This window comes from Aythya marila (genome assembly GCF_965140915.1).
Source record: "Aythya marila genome assembly, chromosome: 11".
Lineage (NCBI taxonomy): Eukaryota > Metazoa > Chordata > Aves > Anseriformes > Anatidae > Aythya > Aythya marila.
The window spans coordinates 2817218-2836494 of NC_139052.1; the positions used below are offsets into that span (position 1 = coordinate 2817218).

The 19277-nt window shown below is 37.5% G+C and overlaps 1 protein-coding gene across 1 annotated transcript in view; it reads right to left on the minus strand.

Moving 5' to 3' along the window:
• The window catches only part of WDR72 (WD repeat domain 72), a gene marked incomplete at its 5' end in the record, with an annotated part of 120239 nt that overhangs the window by 34773 nt on the left and 66189 nt on the right, over nt 1-19277 (minus strand). Inside the window, one exon of the mRNA XM_082769143.1 lies at nt 17101-17212. Coding sequence (XP_082625269.1) covers nt 17101-17212 — 112 coding nt within the window. The remainder of the gene's footprint in view (nt 1-17100; nt 17213-19277) is intronic.

Below are 19277 nucleotides of genomic sequence, written 5' to 3' on the forward strand. Positions count from 1 at the left end.
TAGATGTGCTTGTTATTCCTGTTAGATTAGACATTCTACTGGCATTTTAGTGTTGCTTTTTTTTTTTTTTTTTTTTTAACTAAATCATTACATCGTTGTTATACAAAGGAAAGTACAGGTTTACAATCATGATTTTTCCTCCTCCTTAATATAGCCTATTAGCAGTAGTGTAATTCATATAATACTCATACCTTAACATAGATAGCAATGCTCACTAATGAAAGGAACTCCTTGAACCTTTCTAGAGGTATGTGCTAATTAAATAACTAATTAAATAACTGTGGGATAAAGATGGCCTTAATATGGTCTTAATCTGCTAACATGATCTAGAACACACCTGTCTGAAAGATCATTCTCATTGATATCAAAATGCTGCGCTTTCTTGAAAACACAAATTAAAACTGTTGCCTAAGTTACATTGAAACACAAAAACAGATAAGTCTTTATGTTGACATAAAAGATAATGCTGTCAGCATTAACCTCTCCAGTGTGGTGAGATGCCAAACCTGCCAGTACTCGATTTCTAAAAGAAACAGAAAATTTAGCAGTAGAGCTTTATCAGTACACGAAACTGAACAAGAATGCTTTCCTTATGTCAGATCTACTTTCTTTTTATATTTAATCCTGGAACTTAAGGAAAAAGAAAGGAAAAAGAAAATCCCAAACCTATCCTTACATAAGGGCGGTGTAGAAGAATAGAATGCATGTAGCAGCTATTCACTATATACTACAGAAAGTACTTCCTGGGTTCACGTTCCTACTTCACCATCTTCACTAGGCTATCTGAGCATCTTCTAGGAGTGATGAAACTAACATCTATCATATGAAAACAGTGCAGGCATCTGGTCTTTAGGGCATTAGTGATAGGTATCTCAAGTGTGACAGAAGTTGAATTTTTTCAAGAATAGAAAAAAAAATCTTCTGCAAATATTTACTAGAATTTGAGAAAAAAATCCCCAGATGTACTGGAAAGTTTTCTGTATTCATTATAATTTTTTTTTATTTTTTTTTTTTTCAGTACAGTACAATGCAAAAAGTGAATCTAAAATAGATTACTGAAGCAAAATAAGATACTTACTGGATCTAACTGTGACTCAAAATAAAGCATCTGCTGAAACACTAGATGTGGACCAGGAATAAGAGGAGAAATTTTGAACAATGCTTTTCTTACATTTCAGAATTTGGAAATCTTGTGCTGATTAGTTTTACACACCATCCAAATATGAAATACCATTTCTATTATTGTTTATCTGCTTTGAAACAACAGTGATATCATCATCATATGAGCACAGAGCTAAATAAAGATTTCTGTGAGGAAATAAGCTATTTGGGGTTTGACAGTATAGTCCAAATATATAAAATAAAATAAATCCAGGATTATTCTAAAATACAAACGTGTTAAAAGGGTTCTGAAAACAAAAACCAGGTTAGCAACTTTTATGGATTACAGGTCCTTCATGTGCCTCTGAATTTGAACCTGTAATACTGAACACATTAGGCCACACTGAAGTTGTACTTTCCCATTTTTTTTTGACACTTTTACCAGCATCTGGCAAAAATCACTGGGAGAAATGCAGTGATGCCTTATAATTTTCCCCCTTTTCAAGTCTGCAATAGTCATACTAGTGCTCTCCTCCATAATTTCAAAAGTATGGAAGTAATTTATTTGTTTGTTTGTTTGTTTGTTTGTTTGTTTAATTTAAGAAAACAAAACCACATACAAAAATTTCAGCCAGGACTATTCTTGGCTAACATCTTACAACAATTTTATATGGAGTTCTGTCTATGCCTTATATAGTAGGCTAAGTAAATCATGTAAGAAAAAGCTGTTATAGATCACTATATTTTATTTACAAACTACAATTACCCTATTCTACATTTGAAAGCTCAAAGAACTATTGAGCTGAATGATGTTAAGTTACATTAAAGAGAAAAGCTAGATTCTGGATTACAAAAGACATAACATGCAAATGGATGCATACAAATCTTTTGTATATATGTCCATGTATACTTATAAAAATGTATGAAGGTGGAGATTGTGCTCATCTGTATGTGCACTTCCACATCCTGAAATTTAACAGTTCTGTTCATGAACATTCTACATAGTGATGGACATACATATCTACATACAGTTCAATATTTTCTCAATAAGCTTAATAGGCAAGAATAGTGTCTTTTGTGTCATTCTGTATTTTTTGGCTGATGCAGATGTTTTACTTTTTTATTATTAGAGACAAGAACTGCTCAATTGTGTTGCTCTGCTAAGTGGACTTTAGCTAGACTCAACTTCAACACTTACAATAAAGCCTTGTATAAAGTACTAAGTACCTCTACTTTTCAGTGCACTTTTTTTTTTTTTTTTTTTTAAACAATCAATAATACTAAAGCATTTAACTTGTCTTATTACCAGATAGTTGTCGTTTGCTGTTTAGTTCAATGTCTGAGTTGAATTTCTATAGTAACTTGTTTAAGTTAGGGGTGTCAGATATTCTGAAATTCAAGGATGGAAACTTTTCAAACAGGTACAGACTATGTTCGGGAACAATTTATGTATATTCAAAATGATTCAAAAATGTTGTATTCACTTGCTTTATGCATCATATAAGTAAATAAATGTGTGGTTTCAGCTGAGATAATTGTCCTCCTAGTAGCTGGTATGGTGCTGTGTTTTGGATTTAAGATGAGAATAATGCAGATACTTTAGCTGTTGCAAAGCAGTTCTTACACAAAATCAAGGACTTTTCAGCTTCTCATACAGCCCTGCCAGTGGGGAGGCTGGGGGGACACAAGCTGAACAGCTGACCCAAACTGACCAAAGAGACACTACAGGATCACAAAATGGCTGAGGTTGGAAGGGACCTCTAAGAATTATCTAGTCCAACCCCCTACTGAGCAGGATCACAGAGCACTCTGCGCAGGATGGCATCCACGTGGGTTTTGAGAAGGAGACTCCACAGCCTCTCTGGGAAACCTGTTCCAGTGCTCTGTCACCCTTGCAGTAAAGAAATGCACTCTCATAATCAGACAGAACATACTTAGCTTCAGTTTGTGCCCGTTGCCTCTCATACTCTCACTGTGCACAACTGAAAAGAGACTGGCTCCATCCTCTCGACAGCTTCCCCTCAAATATTTATAGGCATTGATGAGGTCTCCCCCTCATTCTTCTCTTTTCCAGGCTAAACAGGCCCAGTTTTTGCAATCTGTCCTCGTACAACAGGTGCTCCAGTCCTCCAGTCATCTTAGTAGCCCTCCTCTGGACTTGCTCCAGTGGTTATATGCCCCTCTTGTACTGGAGAGCCCAGAACTGGCCACAATACTCCAGGTGTGGCCTCACCTGGGCTGAGTAGAGGGGGAGGATCACATCCCTTGACCTGCTGGCAACACTTCCAAATGCACCCTAGGATACCATCAGCCTTCTTGGCCACAAGGGCACATTGCTGACTCATGATCAGCCTGCTGTCCACCAGGACTCCCAGGTCTCTTTCTGAAGAACTGCTTTCCAGCATGTCAGCCCCCAGCCTGGAGCGGTTCTTGGGGTTATTCCTCCTTAGGTGCAGGACCCTGCATTTGCCCTTGTTGAACTTCTCGAGTTCTTCTTCTCGGCCCATCCCTCCAGCCTGTCAAGGCCCCTCTGAATACCAGCACAGCCCTCTGGGGGGGTATCAGCTAGTCCTCCGAGCTTTGTGTCAGCAAATGTGCTGAGAATACACTCTGTTCCATTGTTCAGGTTGTTGATGAATAATTTGAACAACACTGGACCCAGTACTGACTCCTCAGAGAAACAGCTAGCTACAGGCCTCCAATTAGACTCCGCACCACTAAGCACAACCCTCCAAGCTCTGCCATCCAGCCAATTATCAATCCACCTCACTGTCCACTCATCTAGGCCGCACTTCCTGAGCCTGTCTATGAGGATGTTATGAGAGACAGTGCACAGTGTCAAAAGCCTTCCTGAAGTCAAGGTAGACATACCATACCATACCATACGGCATCATGCTGAAAAATAAATATGGAGTGGCTGGCCAGGGAACGGAGAGAAAGGCAGGAATGGGACCGCTGCTCAAGGATCAGTTGGTCATCATTCAGCAGGTTGTGAGCAATTGCATTATGCATCACTTGCTTTGTACAATCTTTACTTACAATTAATTATTTCCCTTCCTTTCTTGTCCAATTAAACTGCCTTTATCGCAACCCATGAGCTTTTACCATTTCTTTTCCCCCAGTTCTCTCCACCATCCACATGGCTCTGATGCTTAGCTGCCTGCCAGGTTAAAGCACAACTCCTTTTGGCGCTCAATGTGGGGCCCAAGGAGTTGAATCACAGAATGTTAGGGATTGGAAGGGACCTTGAAAGATCATCTAGTCCAATCCCCCTGCTGGCACAGGAACACCTAGATCACGTCACACAGGAATGCATCCAGGCAGGTTTGAATGTCTCCAGAGAAGGAGACTCCACAGGCCCTCTGGGCAGCCTGTTCCAGCATTCTGTCACCCTCACCATGAAAAAGTTTCTTCTCATATTTAAGTTGAACCTCCTAAGTTCTAGCTTGTACCCATTGCCCTCTGCCTTATCATTAGATGTCACTGAAATAATGGCAGATCAGACCAGAATGTGTTAAAATAAAATTGTTATAAGTATTATATCAGTTAATAGCTGCTGATCACAATGTTGATTTTTTTTTTTTTCTCACAGGGTTGTTGTGTTGGTTCTCAGAATTGTGTTGCATAGCATATTACTGTTCCCTGTCATGCTGTTTATAATTTTTGAGGGCTGGTTTAAGGTTATTATTTTGCTGTACTGCGTAACACTAGTTTACAAAATGATAAAATTACCAGTCAATTCTGGTATTTCTACTCAGCACTGCTGTCATCACTATCAGAAACTATTAATAATTACAGTCTTTACATTGTCTCCTCACAGAGCCAGTCTATGGGGGGGAAGAGGGCACAACGGAACAAAGGGGGACACTTTCCTCCACTTCCTCACTCTTCCTTTCTCCTTCACCTCCTCCTTCCTAGAGAGGCCTCTTCAAAACTCTGAATATCGTTGGGATGTTCAAACCAGCATGTTACTATCGCTATGTCTCCTGAATGCATTTCAGGCTTTATTTAAGGTTAAACAATTACTCAAAAATCCCACCCAGAGATGTGTTCTGAGGCAATACAATTAGGAGTGGCAAAGAGCATGAGAGTATGATAGGCCCCTGCGATGGGCCCCGCCCACAGCCCTGCTGCCGCCATAGGCCCTGCGACAGGCTCCGCCAGCGCGACCGGCCCTGCCACAGTCCCGGGCCCTGCCCCGGGTATGTGAGCAGAGAAAATAGCGATTTTAAAGGGAGAATAAAAATAGTAACGTGGATCTAGTGATTACAAAGCATCAAGACAGCCCAGAAAAAAGCTAGATGGTGTGTTATTAAAAATACAAAGTACTTTGCTACTACGTTGTTCAACTCTGTTGTTATTATCACAGGCCTAATCTTCAATACTCATAATGAATGCCTATACCTAGAAGTACTTTTTTACCCGCAGCAGTCTGCTTCTCATAATGGACACATAACAGAAAAATAACAACTTCACACATATTATTAGCAGAGATAAGTCCAGATGAAGAGTTGTGCTTAGTACTAAAGCATCCTGAGATTCCTTTTTCTATTGTTTTATTGATAACCTTTGTATAGCAGCTGGGTGAGTGGAAAAATGGAAAATAGTGCAAACAGGGCCTGTGAGTTGCTTGGCAGTTCAGCCAATTAGCAACTGAGAATCTGAGCCCTAAAATTCTGGATATTGCTTAGTTAAGATAATGAAAGTACAAACTTCAAAACCTAACCTAACTAGGGTTCAAACAAACAAAAAATACCACAAAACCAGACAACTAAAAAATAAAAATAATAAAATAATAAATAAATTAATAAAAAGAACAGGTTTTGTTCTTTCTACATTTCTGGTTAACATTAAGACTTATGTAGATATAGCTTGGTGAAAATAAATTCTGGAACAAGAAATCAAAACATTATGTTGTAACCTACACACTTATTTTCCATATTTTGTTCACATTTTTTCCATGTCTAAGGGAACACAATGACTCTGTATATTCAGTCAGAAAAGGCAGGATCCAAACTAAACTATATATATATATATATATATAAACTATAATTAAGGATAATTAAGTATATGAGATAAATTGGTGCTGGGAACTGGCCATGACCATTTGGGTGCAGCTGGCTTGGAGCTGTGCCGCAATTGTTGTTGGGCATGTAGTTTTGAAAATGCCATCAGCTGCCATTTAAAATGGCACTTCTTCCAAGCTCAGGATCGGTGCATCCCTGAGTAGGAAATTGGTGAAGGGGACCAGGAGACCTGCATGGATGAGCAAGGAGCCCATTGACAAGATCAAAAGGAAGAGGAAAGTCTATGAAATGTGGAAAAAGGGCCTGTCCTCTTGGGAGTATAGGAGTATTGTCAGGGCCTGCAGGGACGCAACAAGGAAGGCTAAAGCCTATCTGGAGATGAAGCTTGCAAAGGAGATAAAGAATAATAAGCGTTTTGTTTTGTTTTTGTTTATGCATGCAAACGGTAAAAGGAAGACTAGGGATAATGTAGGTCCCCTGCTGAACAAGGGGGGCGTCCTGGTAATGGGGGACACTGAGAAGGCGGAGATACTGAATGCCCTCTTTGCTTCGATCTTTGCTTCAAAGACCTTCCCCTCTCCCTGCCCCCCACCAAGGACTCCTGGACCCTGGAGGGAGGAGAAAGAGTCTGGGAAATGGAGAGCTCCCCTTCTGGTTGAGGAGGGAGTGGTTTGGGAGCCTCTAAGTGGGATCAACGCACACAGATCCATGGGTCCTGTTGGGATGCATCCACATGTGCTGAGGGAGCTGGTGGATGTGATCGCCAAACCACTCTCTATCATCTTTGAAAAGTCTTGGAGAACAGGAGAGGTGCCTGAAGACTAGAAGATAGCCAATGTCACTCCGGTCTTCAAGAATGGCAAGAAGGAGTATCTGTGAAACTACAGGCCAGTTAGTCTCATCTCTGACCCTGGAAAGGTGTTGGAACAGCTTGTTCTGGATGCCGTCTCCAAGCAGTTGGAAGAGAAGAAGATTATGAGGAGTAGTCAGCATGGATTCACCAAGGGGAAATCATGCTCAACCAACCTCATTGTCTTCTATGATCACATCACCAGCTGGGTAGATGTGGGGAGAGCTGTGGATGGCATCTACCTTGACTTTAGCAAGGCTTTTGATACTGTCTCCCACGACATTCTGCTAGCAAAGCTGAGAAAGTGTGGGATAGAGGAGTTGACAGTAAGGTAGGGTTGAGAACTGGCTGACTGGCCAAGCTCAGAGGGTGGTTATTGGTGGCACAGAGTCTGGCTGGAGACCTGTGACTAGCGGTGTTCCCCAGAGGTCAATGCTGGGTCCGGTCTTGTTCAACATCTTCATCTATGACCTTGATGAGGGAAGAGCATCCACTCTCAACAAGTACACTGATGATACAAAGGTGGGAGGAGTGGCCGACATGCCAGAAGTCCGTGCTGCCATTCAGCAAGACCTGGACAGGCTGGAGAGCTAGGCAGGAAGAAACCAAATGAAGTTTAGCAAGAACAAGTGTAGAGTCCTGCACCTGAGAAGGAACAACTGCATGTATCAGTACAGGCTGGGGGATGACCTGGTGTAGAAGAGCTTTACAGAGAAGGACCTGGGGGTCCTGGTGGACGACAGGTTGACCATGAGCCAGCAGCATGCCTTAGTGGCCAAGAAGGCCAATGGGATCCCCAGTGGGATCCTGGCATGCATTAAAAGGTCAAGGGAGGCGATTCTCCCCATCCACTCGGCCCTGGTCAGGCCTCACCTGGAGTACTGCGTCCATTTCTGGGCTCCCCAGTACAGAAAAGACAGGGATCTTATGGAAAGAGTCCAGCGGAGGGCCACAAAGATGATACGGGGCCTGGAGCATCTTCCCTATGAGGAAAGGCTGAAAGATCTGGGCCTGTTCAGCCTTGAGAAAAGAAGACTGAGAGGGGATCTTATTAATGCTTACAAATACCTTAACTGTTGGAGACAGAGGGATTTGGCCAAACTCTTCTCAGCAGTTTGTGAGGACAGAACAAGGGACAACAGGCAAAAAATGGATCACAGGAATTTCTGCACCAATATGCAAAAGAACTTCTTCACAGTGAGGGTGATGGAGAGCTGAACAGTCTGCCCAGGAAGGTTGTGGAGTCTCCTTCTCTGGAGATATTTGAGGCCTGTCTGGACACCTACCTGGTCAATCTGCACAAGGGAACCTGCTTTGGGAGGGAGATTGGATATGAAGATCTCTTAAGGTCACTTCCAGCCCCCACAATTCTCTGATTCTGTGATTCTCTTAGGCTCGGACTGGAAATTGTGAATATGTTCCTGAGCTCCTTTATTTTTTTGTTTTTAAACTTTTTTTTTTTTTTTAATTTTTTAATTTTCAGATGGTAGAGCACTGTACTTTTGTCTTGTCCTGAAACATCCACAGCTTAATAAAAAGTCACAGTATTGCTGGCCACTGCACCTACACTTGAAGACCTGTGGTACCGTGATTCTAAAGAGGAGATTGAGAAGGGATCTTATCAACCTCTACAAATATCTGAGGGGACAACGTAAAGAGGACAGGGCCAAACTCTTCTCAGTGGTGACCAGTGATAGGACAAGGGGTAATGGGTATAAATTGAACCACAGGTTTCATCACCATATGAGGAAAAACTTCTTTATGGTTTGGGTGACAGAGCACTGGAATGGGCTGCCCAGAGAGGCTGTAGAGTCTCCTCTGGAGATACTCAAAATCAGCATGAATGCCATTCTGTGGAACATGCTATAGTTGACCCTGCTTGAGCAGGGGGGTTGGACCAGATGATCTCTGGAGGTCCCTTCCAACCTCAACCCTTCTGTGATTTTGTGATCTAAACACTGTTTGACTAAGAATAATTCGCGTAAGGACATTCACAATAATGAAACAAGGTATGACAAGTTGTGGCTCTTCAACAAAAGCGTAAAAGACAGAGGTGACTAGCCTCGCACCCAAAAAGCTAGGAACACTGTTTTAAACATGAAGTATGTGCAGTTCCTTTATTTATTTTGAAGACTGAACTCAGAATCAGCTTTAAATTTTTCAATCTTTCATTTCACTTTGCCCAATGAACTTATAAATAAAGTTAATCAGTAGAGGGATTAAAATGAGACAATAACAACTTTATGCCTGCATTAACAGTAAAAGAAAAAGCATCTACCTTTAAAGATCTAAATAGAAAGTTATGAGAATTTTTCCTGGTCAGTATATAAACACTGAAAAAAAACAAAACAAAACAACACACACAAAACAAAACAAAACAAACAAACAAACAAAAAACAACAAGTAGAAAATGGCCCAAACTATATTGTGCATTTGAATTTAGAATACATGTCATCCTTAGTCCCTCCCTGACCAGTGTCCTACAGCAATTCTATCCTTCCTAATGTTTTGGAGGAGTCTGAGATGGCGCCTGTACAATTTGATTTTGTGTAAAAATACACACTAAATCTGATTTCTGCTACATTAAGAAGTTCTCTGGTAAAATATATGATGCATGGAATGAAATAAGCTGTAGTTCTAGAATGAGTCTTTAAGCTGGCTTCCTTTAGTACTTGACCACTAATATTAAAGACTACTGGATCAAAATACAGTTTTAATTGGATATATAGGAGATGATACAGTGGTATAGATAAACCACAGGTTAGATGCTAAAATATAACATTGATTTGTATTCTTTTACTGGAAATATTTGTAATATGAAACTAAGATATAATACACTCATTTTTAATGCATATTCAGTATAGAAGAAAGCTACTGCTGTCACCAGCATGTATTTGTCAAATACTAGATTAATTTGTTTGCTGTTTAAAGGACTATAATGAGATTACAGATAAATCTCACTCAATAGTGATGAAATTTTGATTATAGTGTCATTTCTTACATTGCTAGTTACTAATGCAAGTGCATACCAAATTGGTCAGCCAGAGATTTTTTAAGTGACCTGAAGTCTCATAGTTTAATGAGCTTTTTTTAGTTGCATGAACTTGTCCAAGACCAAAGTAAAAAATGTCAGTTTTGTCTACAAAAATTGCTCTTATTGGCCAACACATCTGTGATAATATGAACAGAGTGAACAGAAAAAGGAAAATTCATTTTGAAAATACTGTAACATTCTTATTTCCTGGGAAAATAAAGCAAATATAAAAATCTTCCTTTGAGCAAAATATTATGTTTCAATAGTGTGCAGTTTTACCTTACTGAATTAAAACACTCACTTTGGCCGCAACAACCCCATGCAACGCTACAGGCTTGGAGCAGAGTGGCTGGAAAGCTGTGCAGAGGTTCTGGTGGTGCTGATTAATTCTTGCCTGATGCACTCAGGTGGCCAAGAAGGCCAACGGCATCCTGGCTTGTATCGGGAATGGTGTATTCAGCAGGACAGGGAAGGTGATTTTCCCCTTGTATTCTGCTCTGGTGAGGCTGCACCTCAACTACTGTGTTCAGTTTTGGGTCCCTCAGTACAAGAAGGACATGAAGTGTGTCCAGAGAAGCTGGTGAAGGGAACACAAGTCCTGCAAGGAGCATCAGAGGGAACTGGGGTTGTTTAGACTGGAGAAGAGGAGGTTTAAGGGAGACCTTATTGCTTCTACAACCATCTGAAAGAGAGGTGTGGGGAGGTGGGGGTTGGCCTTTTCTCACAAGTAACTAGTGATAGGACTAGAGGGAATGGCATCAAGTTGCACCAGGGGAGGCTCAGGTTAGAAATTAGGAGACATTTCCTCACAGACAGAGTAGTCAGGCATTGGAACGGATTGCCCAGGGAAGTGGTGGGATCACCATACCTGGGGATGTTTAAGAAAAGGTTGGCCTGGTGTAGAGTGATGGTTGGACCAGATGATCTTGGAGGTCTTTTCCAACCCTATTGATTCTATGATTATCCCTACAAATCTGTGATTCTGCAGGTCTCTGTGATAATACTTTGTTCCAGAGGGAAATTCATAATATTTGCTTAGGAAAAGGTTGAAGTGTTTGAACTTCTTCCCTCTTGCTGCCGTGATGTTGACAGCTTTGATATGACCTGGGAGAGCATCTGATTTTATTTAAACTGCAATTTGTGTAATCACTTTTTTTTTCATCAAGTAGTATCATACTTTTAACAAATTTTTTTGAAAGTCTATCTTTTAACATATAAGTTGAGCATCTCTAATTAACTACAGTAAACCTTCTGTATCAATAATCTCCAAATGCCTTCCTGTAACAAATCTATAAATAACTTCCTTAAATTATTTTTATTCATTGCATTCCTCTCTAACTAAACTTGTACATTTACTATCCTTTTTCTTTAAAACATTTCAACGTTTATATAATCCTTGGTTCTATTATTCCCACCCCTATTACCATAAAAAAAAGCCTCCTAACATTTTTTCCATACAACAAATTCTATAGCTTCTCTTGCCATTCAGCTTAATGCAGAACAACAACAACAACAACAAAAAATGCATAGAAAACTTCAAGGCAGCCATAGTAGACAATGTTTCATGCCAAGGAAGTGTATATACTAAGACCATTGGCAGCATTGTGCGATATATCAAGGTCCAAATGGAAGAGAATTTCTGATGAGTTAGAAGAGAGAGAAGCAAGACCAATGCAGAAATCAGAAAGACTGTGCAGCTAGAGAAGAATGCTGAAAAGGAAGATGGCACTGTAAAGGGATAAAGCAGCCTGGAAGAATCCAGGTGGAGGACATAACATGCAACAGGAGAAGACTATTAGACTGGAAAAATGTGAGAGGCACCAGAGTGGAAAAAGCCAAAATTCAAACCAGTTGAAAAGTAACAACTACAAGAAAATATGAACATAGTGTTTAGTTCAGAAGTTGCTTTACAACCAAAAGTTTAGAAATCCTTCAAAAGAGTAGAGAGACTATATAGGAAGAGGGTCAATTTTAACCTATTTAATTTGAAATTGTACTTGTTTTAACCATAGGTGCTGTGCGACTCTGAAAGTGATTTCAGTTTACACATTTTGGAGGCTCCATTTATGAAAACAGTACCTGGAATCTAAAGATTTCTTCATGTCAATTTTTTTTTTTTTTTTTTTTTTTTTTTTTTTTTTACCAAAACCTATGCTCATCTCATGTAATCTATTAGTCCTGTGGCACTTACTTTCTGCCTGTGAAAATACAAGCTCTGGAGTCATACTCCAGGTCTTCATAGGTGAAACTGAAAATAATCACAATACTCTTGAAAAACTGAACTAGTCTGAGAAATCAGGAGGAATTAACCATTGCTTCCTGTACAGCAATAAAATCTTTAAAGCAGTCTTCGTGGAGTAAACTATCTTAGGTTCCTTCAAATATTTGCATGCAAGAAAATAGCACTACGATTGTGAATTTCACAAAGAGATAAAAGCTAGCACAAATCCTTCACTTGCTTTTCTTTAGGAAATCTGTCATAATGAAAGGTGATTCCCATTTGTTCAGTTTTCTTCCCAATAACAACTTGTATTTTTCCTTCATATTATTTGAATGTGCTTACAAAAAGAGGATTCTGTCTCATACTCTTTGAAACCCATGCTGTTGGATTTTTACCAGTTTTTACATTTAATCATGTCTTCTCACAATTTGGAATTGACAAAGTTCAAGACAAAATAATGCACTCTGTCAAAATTTCCTCATTTTTTTGTCTATCTGCCAACTAACATCAAAAAGCTGTATCATGCCAGAAATGGGATCAAATTCTGTTCCTGGATTTTTTTTTAATCAGCAGCCAATTTTCTGGATGTGACTTCCACTGGAAAATTTTCACCCTGTTTACACTGGAAATTTTTCACCCTGTTTACATTGCCATGTTTCTATTACAGTATCTTTTTCTTCTCTATTTTATCTGGATTTCTATATTTTAACCTCAATTCCTTTGCATCCATAATCTTATCTTTCACTTTTTTTTTTTTTTCCTCCTTTTATTTATGCATTTATTTTTCTGCTTAAGTGATGTTCTGGGACTTAACTAGACACCTTTTCCCAGATCTTATTTGATTACTTGATTCATGTTGGATATGGAACCCAGCAACAGCAATGCAAAGAGTTTCAAAAGACTGAATATTATGTTTCAAAATCCAAACTTGAAACTAACACAGTAAGGGAAATGTAAAGATGTGAGGACAGGTACATTCATCTCAATGTACAGTGAATTCATCAGATGTTCAAGATCCCTGGGTACGGAGTGTTCCATCAGAACAGAAACAATGCAAGTTATATTAATGTGTGGTTACATTATCAAATGTCTCTGACACCACTAAAAGTTATTTCTACATCAATCAGGCAACAAAGGTCAAGTTTTCTATTAAATGTAATCATGGTGATATCAATGGTACAAATTTGTTTGTTTAAATATAGAGTCAAATCTCATACTTGGTCTAATATGAAAAGGCAGTAGGCTACAGGAAGAAGACAAGATAAAAGAAAGTATCAGACAGAAGCACATCCTTTGTACTTATCTGCACTTTTCTGACAAAGTGTTAAGACCTCAGAGGCATGCTAGAAGATTAATTTGCTATACAAAAAGGCACCATCACAAAATGATTTCCTAACAAATATGCATAAATTTCACATAAAAGTATGCAACCAGACTGGTTTCTGAAATGGAGACAACAGAAGTATTTGCAAGCTTCCACTGCAAGACACTGCACTTTGTAGCGAACAGAAGCTGTTATATCTTGTCTTTCATTGATTTATCATTACTGACCAAATAGGAGTCCTTATTTTAACAAAACATTAAGGTGTAGATAAGACTCTGACAATTCTTGACACACTGAACTCTGAAATTCATATTTGAGTGTTAATTTTGTAATGGTATTTATCACAAGAAGCTTGTTTTTCCTGCAAGAACCAATTTAATTGAATAATTCAAAGTGCTCCAAAACCACATGCAAAAGATGAGGTTATAGTTAATAGCTTTCAAATATACTTAAAATCTTAATCATTACTTTAATCATACTTAAATTAGTATTTTTTATGCATTAACCAGAACTTTTTGCCAGCTAAAGTGTGATTTTTCACTAATCTAAGATGCAGTTAAAATAATATACTGTATTTACAAATAAAGCTGGTATGTTGTGTTTGCTGTTCACTTTTCCAACTTTTGGCATTCCTGAAATGTGTTCATCAATTCCTCTATTTAATATCTGAGCATAAATATCAAAAACACATTTATCCTCTCAATTTTCCTAAAGTGCAACTGAATCCAGTTATTCACATTTAAAAATAAAAAATAAAATTAGGTACAAAATGCCAGAAAACTTGTGTGCTTGACTGCTATCTCAGGTAATATAGTTTCGGCTCCTTCTGCATTAGAAGAAATAGACATTCAAGGATGGCACATATGACACTGCTTCAGTGCACTGGCTAAAAGGAGATTACAGTTCTACACACAACACTTATCTGGAGGTGAGAGAAACTAGTTTCTAAGTTTTGCAAATATTCTAGCACTTAGAAATATTTTGTGATTTGCATTAAGAGTGAAACATCTTCTGTAAATGAATTTGAAAAACTCACTGCAAAACACCTTGAATAAGCAATTCAAGCAAGATAAGCAATGAATTAATGTTGAGGGAGCTGTGGGTTCAAATGAACTACAGGAGGTACTATCCAATTTCTTTGTATCCAGTCACTGGGCTATTGAATGAGATTACCACCATTTTTCCTCTGATCTAATAAGTTCTGCATGTGTGGATTTGTACCAGGTATATATGTCATAAGATCAAATATTTAAAATGAAAGATGAATAAAAGGATGTCAGCAAATTTATTTCCTCTTAGTTTACGCAAATAAGGGTAGATAAGATCCTTAAACCCACCTCTTCTGACTTAGCTGGCAGTGGAAAATGATACCACAGTGAAATCTGTTAAATGGTACCATTAATGTAAGGTTACTAATGTTTAGGAAAAAGGCAGTAAAAGATTAGTGCAGTGTCCTTTTTCAGAATTATGATGAATGTCAAAATCAAACAAACAAACAAAGCAAGAACCAAGCAACCAAAAAAAACAAACAACAAAACAAACAAACAAACAAAACAAAACAAAACAACAACCAAAAAAAGCAGGGAAAACTTCAGTTTCTCTGAAGAACTTAACCAAAGCTCACAGATAGCAATCATGCCATTGATATGAAAATGTTTATCAGTATATTTGGAAAAGGCCCAAAATGATCATATCACTGACATTAACAAAGAAACTACATCTAGTTGCATTTATATTTCCTTTTAACAACTTTTTCCTTTTAATAGTTCCTATTAGAAAACTGTAAAAGCCAAAATAAGAATACTTGTGCTACTTACATAATATGATGAATAATGCAGTAAGTTAAAACAGTAATGGAAATGAGAAAAAAAAAAGAAAAACAGTATATCAAATACTCATAGCGTAACAACTCTTTCCTAGTGTTCCTATCTGTTTCAGTCTGCTCCAGAATACATTGCTGAACAATGATAATTAAAAAAAAATAAAATCCACACTGGTGGATAGGTTCAAGTATGGAAAAAAAGCTATTTCCTAACCACTATAGGTACACATGAGTGTTGTGCTCACTGTAACAGAGGAATTTTCTAGTTTTCTCTTGATTAACTTGCAAAAAATAGGGTAAGGAAAAAAAAGACTTTTTTTTTTTTTTTTTTTTTTTTTTTTTTTTAACATTACGTGCAAACAAACACATTCCCCTTTCAGAGGCTGGAAATCTAGAGTAGCTGCTCTCAGTTCATAACTTTTGTGAGCCTCAATACTCAAGCAGAATTAAATAGCACTTGACTACCAGAATCTTGTAATCATTCCAGCACTCTTTACATAAGAGACTTTTTTTTTTCCATCTAGTATAGAAGGGTTTGAATCAAACCCAACACTTAAACACATCTGGAGTTTGCAGATGTCTGCATTTGCAAATTCTAGTTAATCCAATTTTTGTTGTAATCCATATCAAAACACTGCATTCAAATGCAGCCTGAAAATTCAGAAATTTTGAAATCAAGTCCAGGTATGAACTTTGTTGTTGGGGATGTTTTTTAGTTATAAAGCAACTTATCCCAAACTGCATAGAACTAGAATGATTCAATGCTGTTTCCAGTGTAAACAAATTCTAAATTCATATATGACAATAATTCAAAGTGTTTGTAGTTTGTTGTATTCCAACAGCCAAAATTTTAGGGTCTGTACTGTTCCATGGCCTGAAACAACTATGACTAATAGCTTTTAGCATTCTGGAAGAAGCAAGTATGCAACAATTTTATATGACAGACACATACTCAATGAGATTATAAATTAGTTTCCCAAGAGAAGGTTCACTAATAAGATCAGATCAAAAATTCAGGTCACTTGATTTTATGACTCAGCTAATGTGGTAAAAAAAAGTATAACTTCATAATATAAATTCAAGTTCAATCTTTTTTTACCATAAACATTAGCACCATTGTAAAGTTGCAAAGGGTAGGCTTCTTGTAAAATGAAATGATCTAATTGTAAAATGTATTTGATATCTCCTTGCAGAGAGGTTATTTCTAAAAGAAAAATAAAATATTCTATATTACATTACGAAGGTATAAAATTTAAGCAATTAATTTTTAGTGCTGGATAAGACTGATGTCATAGAAAAGATACATTTGCAAAACTTTTTTTAATTATGATTTACTGATCCTATTTCAAGCACACTTCTTCCTTTATTTTCAGATTTATTTACGATACCAGAACAATTATATTTATAAGGGAAATCATACAAGCAAAATACTATCTGTTCTTCTTTAATGTTGTGAGATGATGAGAGAGTGTAGAAGTCCTTTAACTCCCTGACATACATCTGAAAAAGCAATAGGCTGATAGGGTCAAAAATAGGCCACTTGGCTTGTCTTACATGATAATAATGTATTATGAACTCATACTGCTAACTTCTGAGTACTAGAGAAAGTTCTCAGCTAAAAGAATATTCCAATAAATTTTGCACTTACATGGCAAGGTTTTTAATGTATTGCAAACCCATCTGCTTTGCCTCCTCAGACTTTGGCAGTGTCTGCAACTTACCATTTCCATTCTCTACTATGGCCAATGGTTGTCTGTAGACTGCTGTCTTTCTCAAGGTTTTCATAGTCCTTTGAACTTCTGCCAACAGCACCGCTTGCATTGCCTCAATAATCTGTCAAAAATGCAAATTATAATTGGATGATATTTTTATTTCAGTCATTTATCTAAGCACTTGTCCCTTTTAAGCAAATACCAGAAGATTTTAAGATGGTTGAGTAGATGCCATTAGAAAGTCAACATTTACCAATATCTTTCAGACAGTGATAATCATGTGGTTCTATATGCACAGAGTATTCATCAGATGTTGCTATCCAGTTAACAAATGTTAATTGTGAATTGTGACTTGTTCACAAATTAAACATTAATTCTCCTTAATCTCCAAACTAGAATTGTTTGCCTACTATCTCTTTGATATCAAGGGGTCATGACAATATATGTCAGATAGGACAGGTGGTGATATCATCCAACAAAAAAATATCTTTATTTGCTTCTTTGTGTGCAATGATTCATGGGCTGAATAAGGACTTGGTGTTTTGACATTTTTAGAAATCTGGATGTCCAGTCTTCTCCAAAAAGCTTTCCAAATGTTTCATTATTAGTGGCAATCTTCTATTTCTCCAGCTCAACTGTATTAATACTTCATTTTTATTTTTTTTTAAACACAAGAAGCAAAAGGTTCCACTGACTCCTCTTATCCAAAAGGAACAACTGCTGCAAATATGAACAGCCTATAAATGGCACTTGCAATACCTGTTACGTTAACACCACGTGTGTATTAAGACAGTGCTGTTTAGAAACTGCATGACAAGGTTATTATTTTTACTCATCTTTGCTTTAGTGGAGAAGCCCAAGGAGAACTTGGGAAATATTAAAACCTAAGACATGTACATGTATAAAGCACATAGAGAACTTCCACAATGGACCTGAGCTTTTGTAGTTCCTACTCAGTCTATATTTCAATATGATGCAGAATGGTAGCATGTATACCTTTTTATTTGGTATGTCTATCAGAAAAGGGATACATCCCCCTTCCCCCCCCCCCAAGCCCCATTAGGTAGTTATTCAACTCTTCTTCCTGAAGGACAGAGAAAATCTGAAGTTTCCAATACAGTGTACCCCACCTTAACATAAATATAAATTTAAGTTGCATATGAAAATAAATAAGTGAAATGTTTCAATTATAATAATAATTGAAATATATAATAATATAATAATTGAATTATAATATAATTGAAATATATAATAATATAATAATAATTATAATATATATATGGGGACTGTTAGAGTTAGGTCAGAGGTTGGACTCGATGATCTTGAGGTCTCTTCCAACCTAGAAAATTCTGTGAAATTCTGTGAAATAAATGCTCTTTATATAATGTTATATTAAAAACAGTATGTTAATAATTTAAATTAAATAGGAATTTAAGTCAATACACAGGTTTCCTCAAACTGCCTGGAGGAGAGAGATTTCATCTCACTAATCAAGTACAGTGAATTCGTGGGCTATCCTCAATCACATTTCTAGCTGCTCTTGTAAATTCAAATCATTAAGCAGAACAAAGGCTGTAGGTGTCCTTCATGACAAAATTCCTTATTACAGACAAGTGTACCCCAGTCAGGTTCATAGTGTGGAAGTTCACAGCAAATGAACACAGCTCTGCGTGTTGTGACACAGTGCAAACCATCTTGTTATAATAGCACTTGACTTTACAATGGAAACCAAAGGCATTTTCTGATTCCTCACATCGATAGAACCCTGAGCTTTGGGGATTACAGATCCTGACTTTATAGAGGACTCTTACACTGTATCTACAATAATTAAGAAAGAAAAAGAAGCCCAGAGACATTTTAATTGTCCTAGGAAAACTTCAGACCAAGAAAAAAAAATAACAAGATTACACAAAAGAATTGTACACATTATCTATTTTTCTGATATACTAAGAACCTGTTGGTAATCTGAATATGATATTCATTGCTGTGTATGTGAGCTAGACAGCATTTATAATATGTTATTTCCTCTAACATCTTACAACAGAATTAAAAACAAACAAACAAAAAAAAACCTGTTGCAAATGGCACAGCATAATACTGTGCAGGCACCTGTATGTCTCTGCATGCTACTCATCTACTACTGTTGAATCCCTATTTCCACAGGGCTCAGTGTGGCTTCACATTTG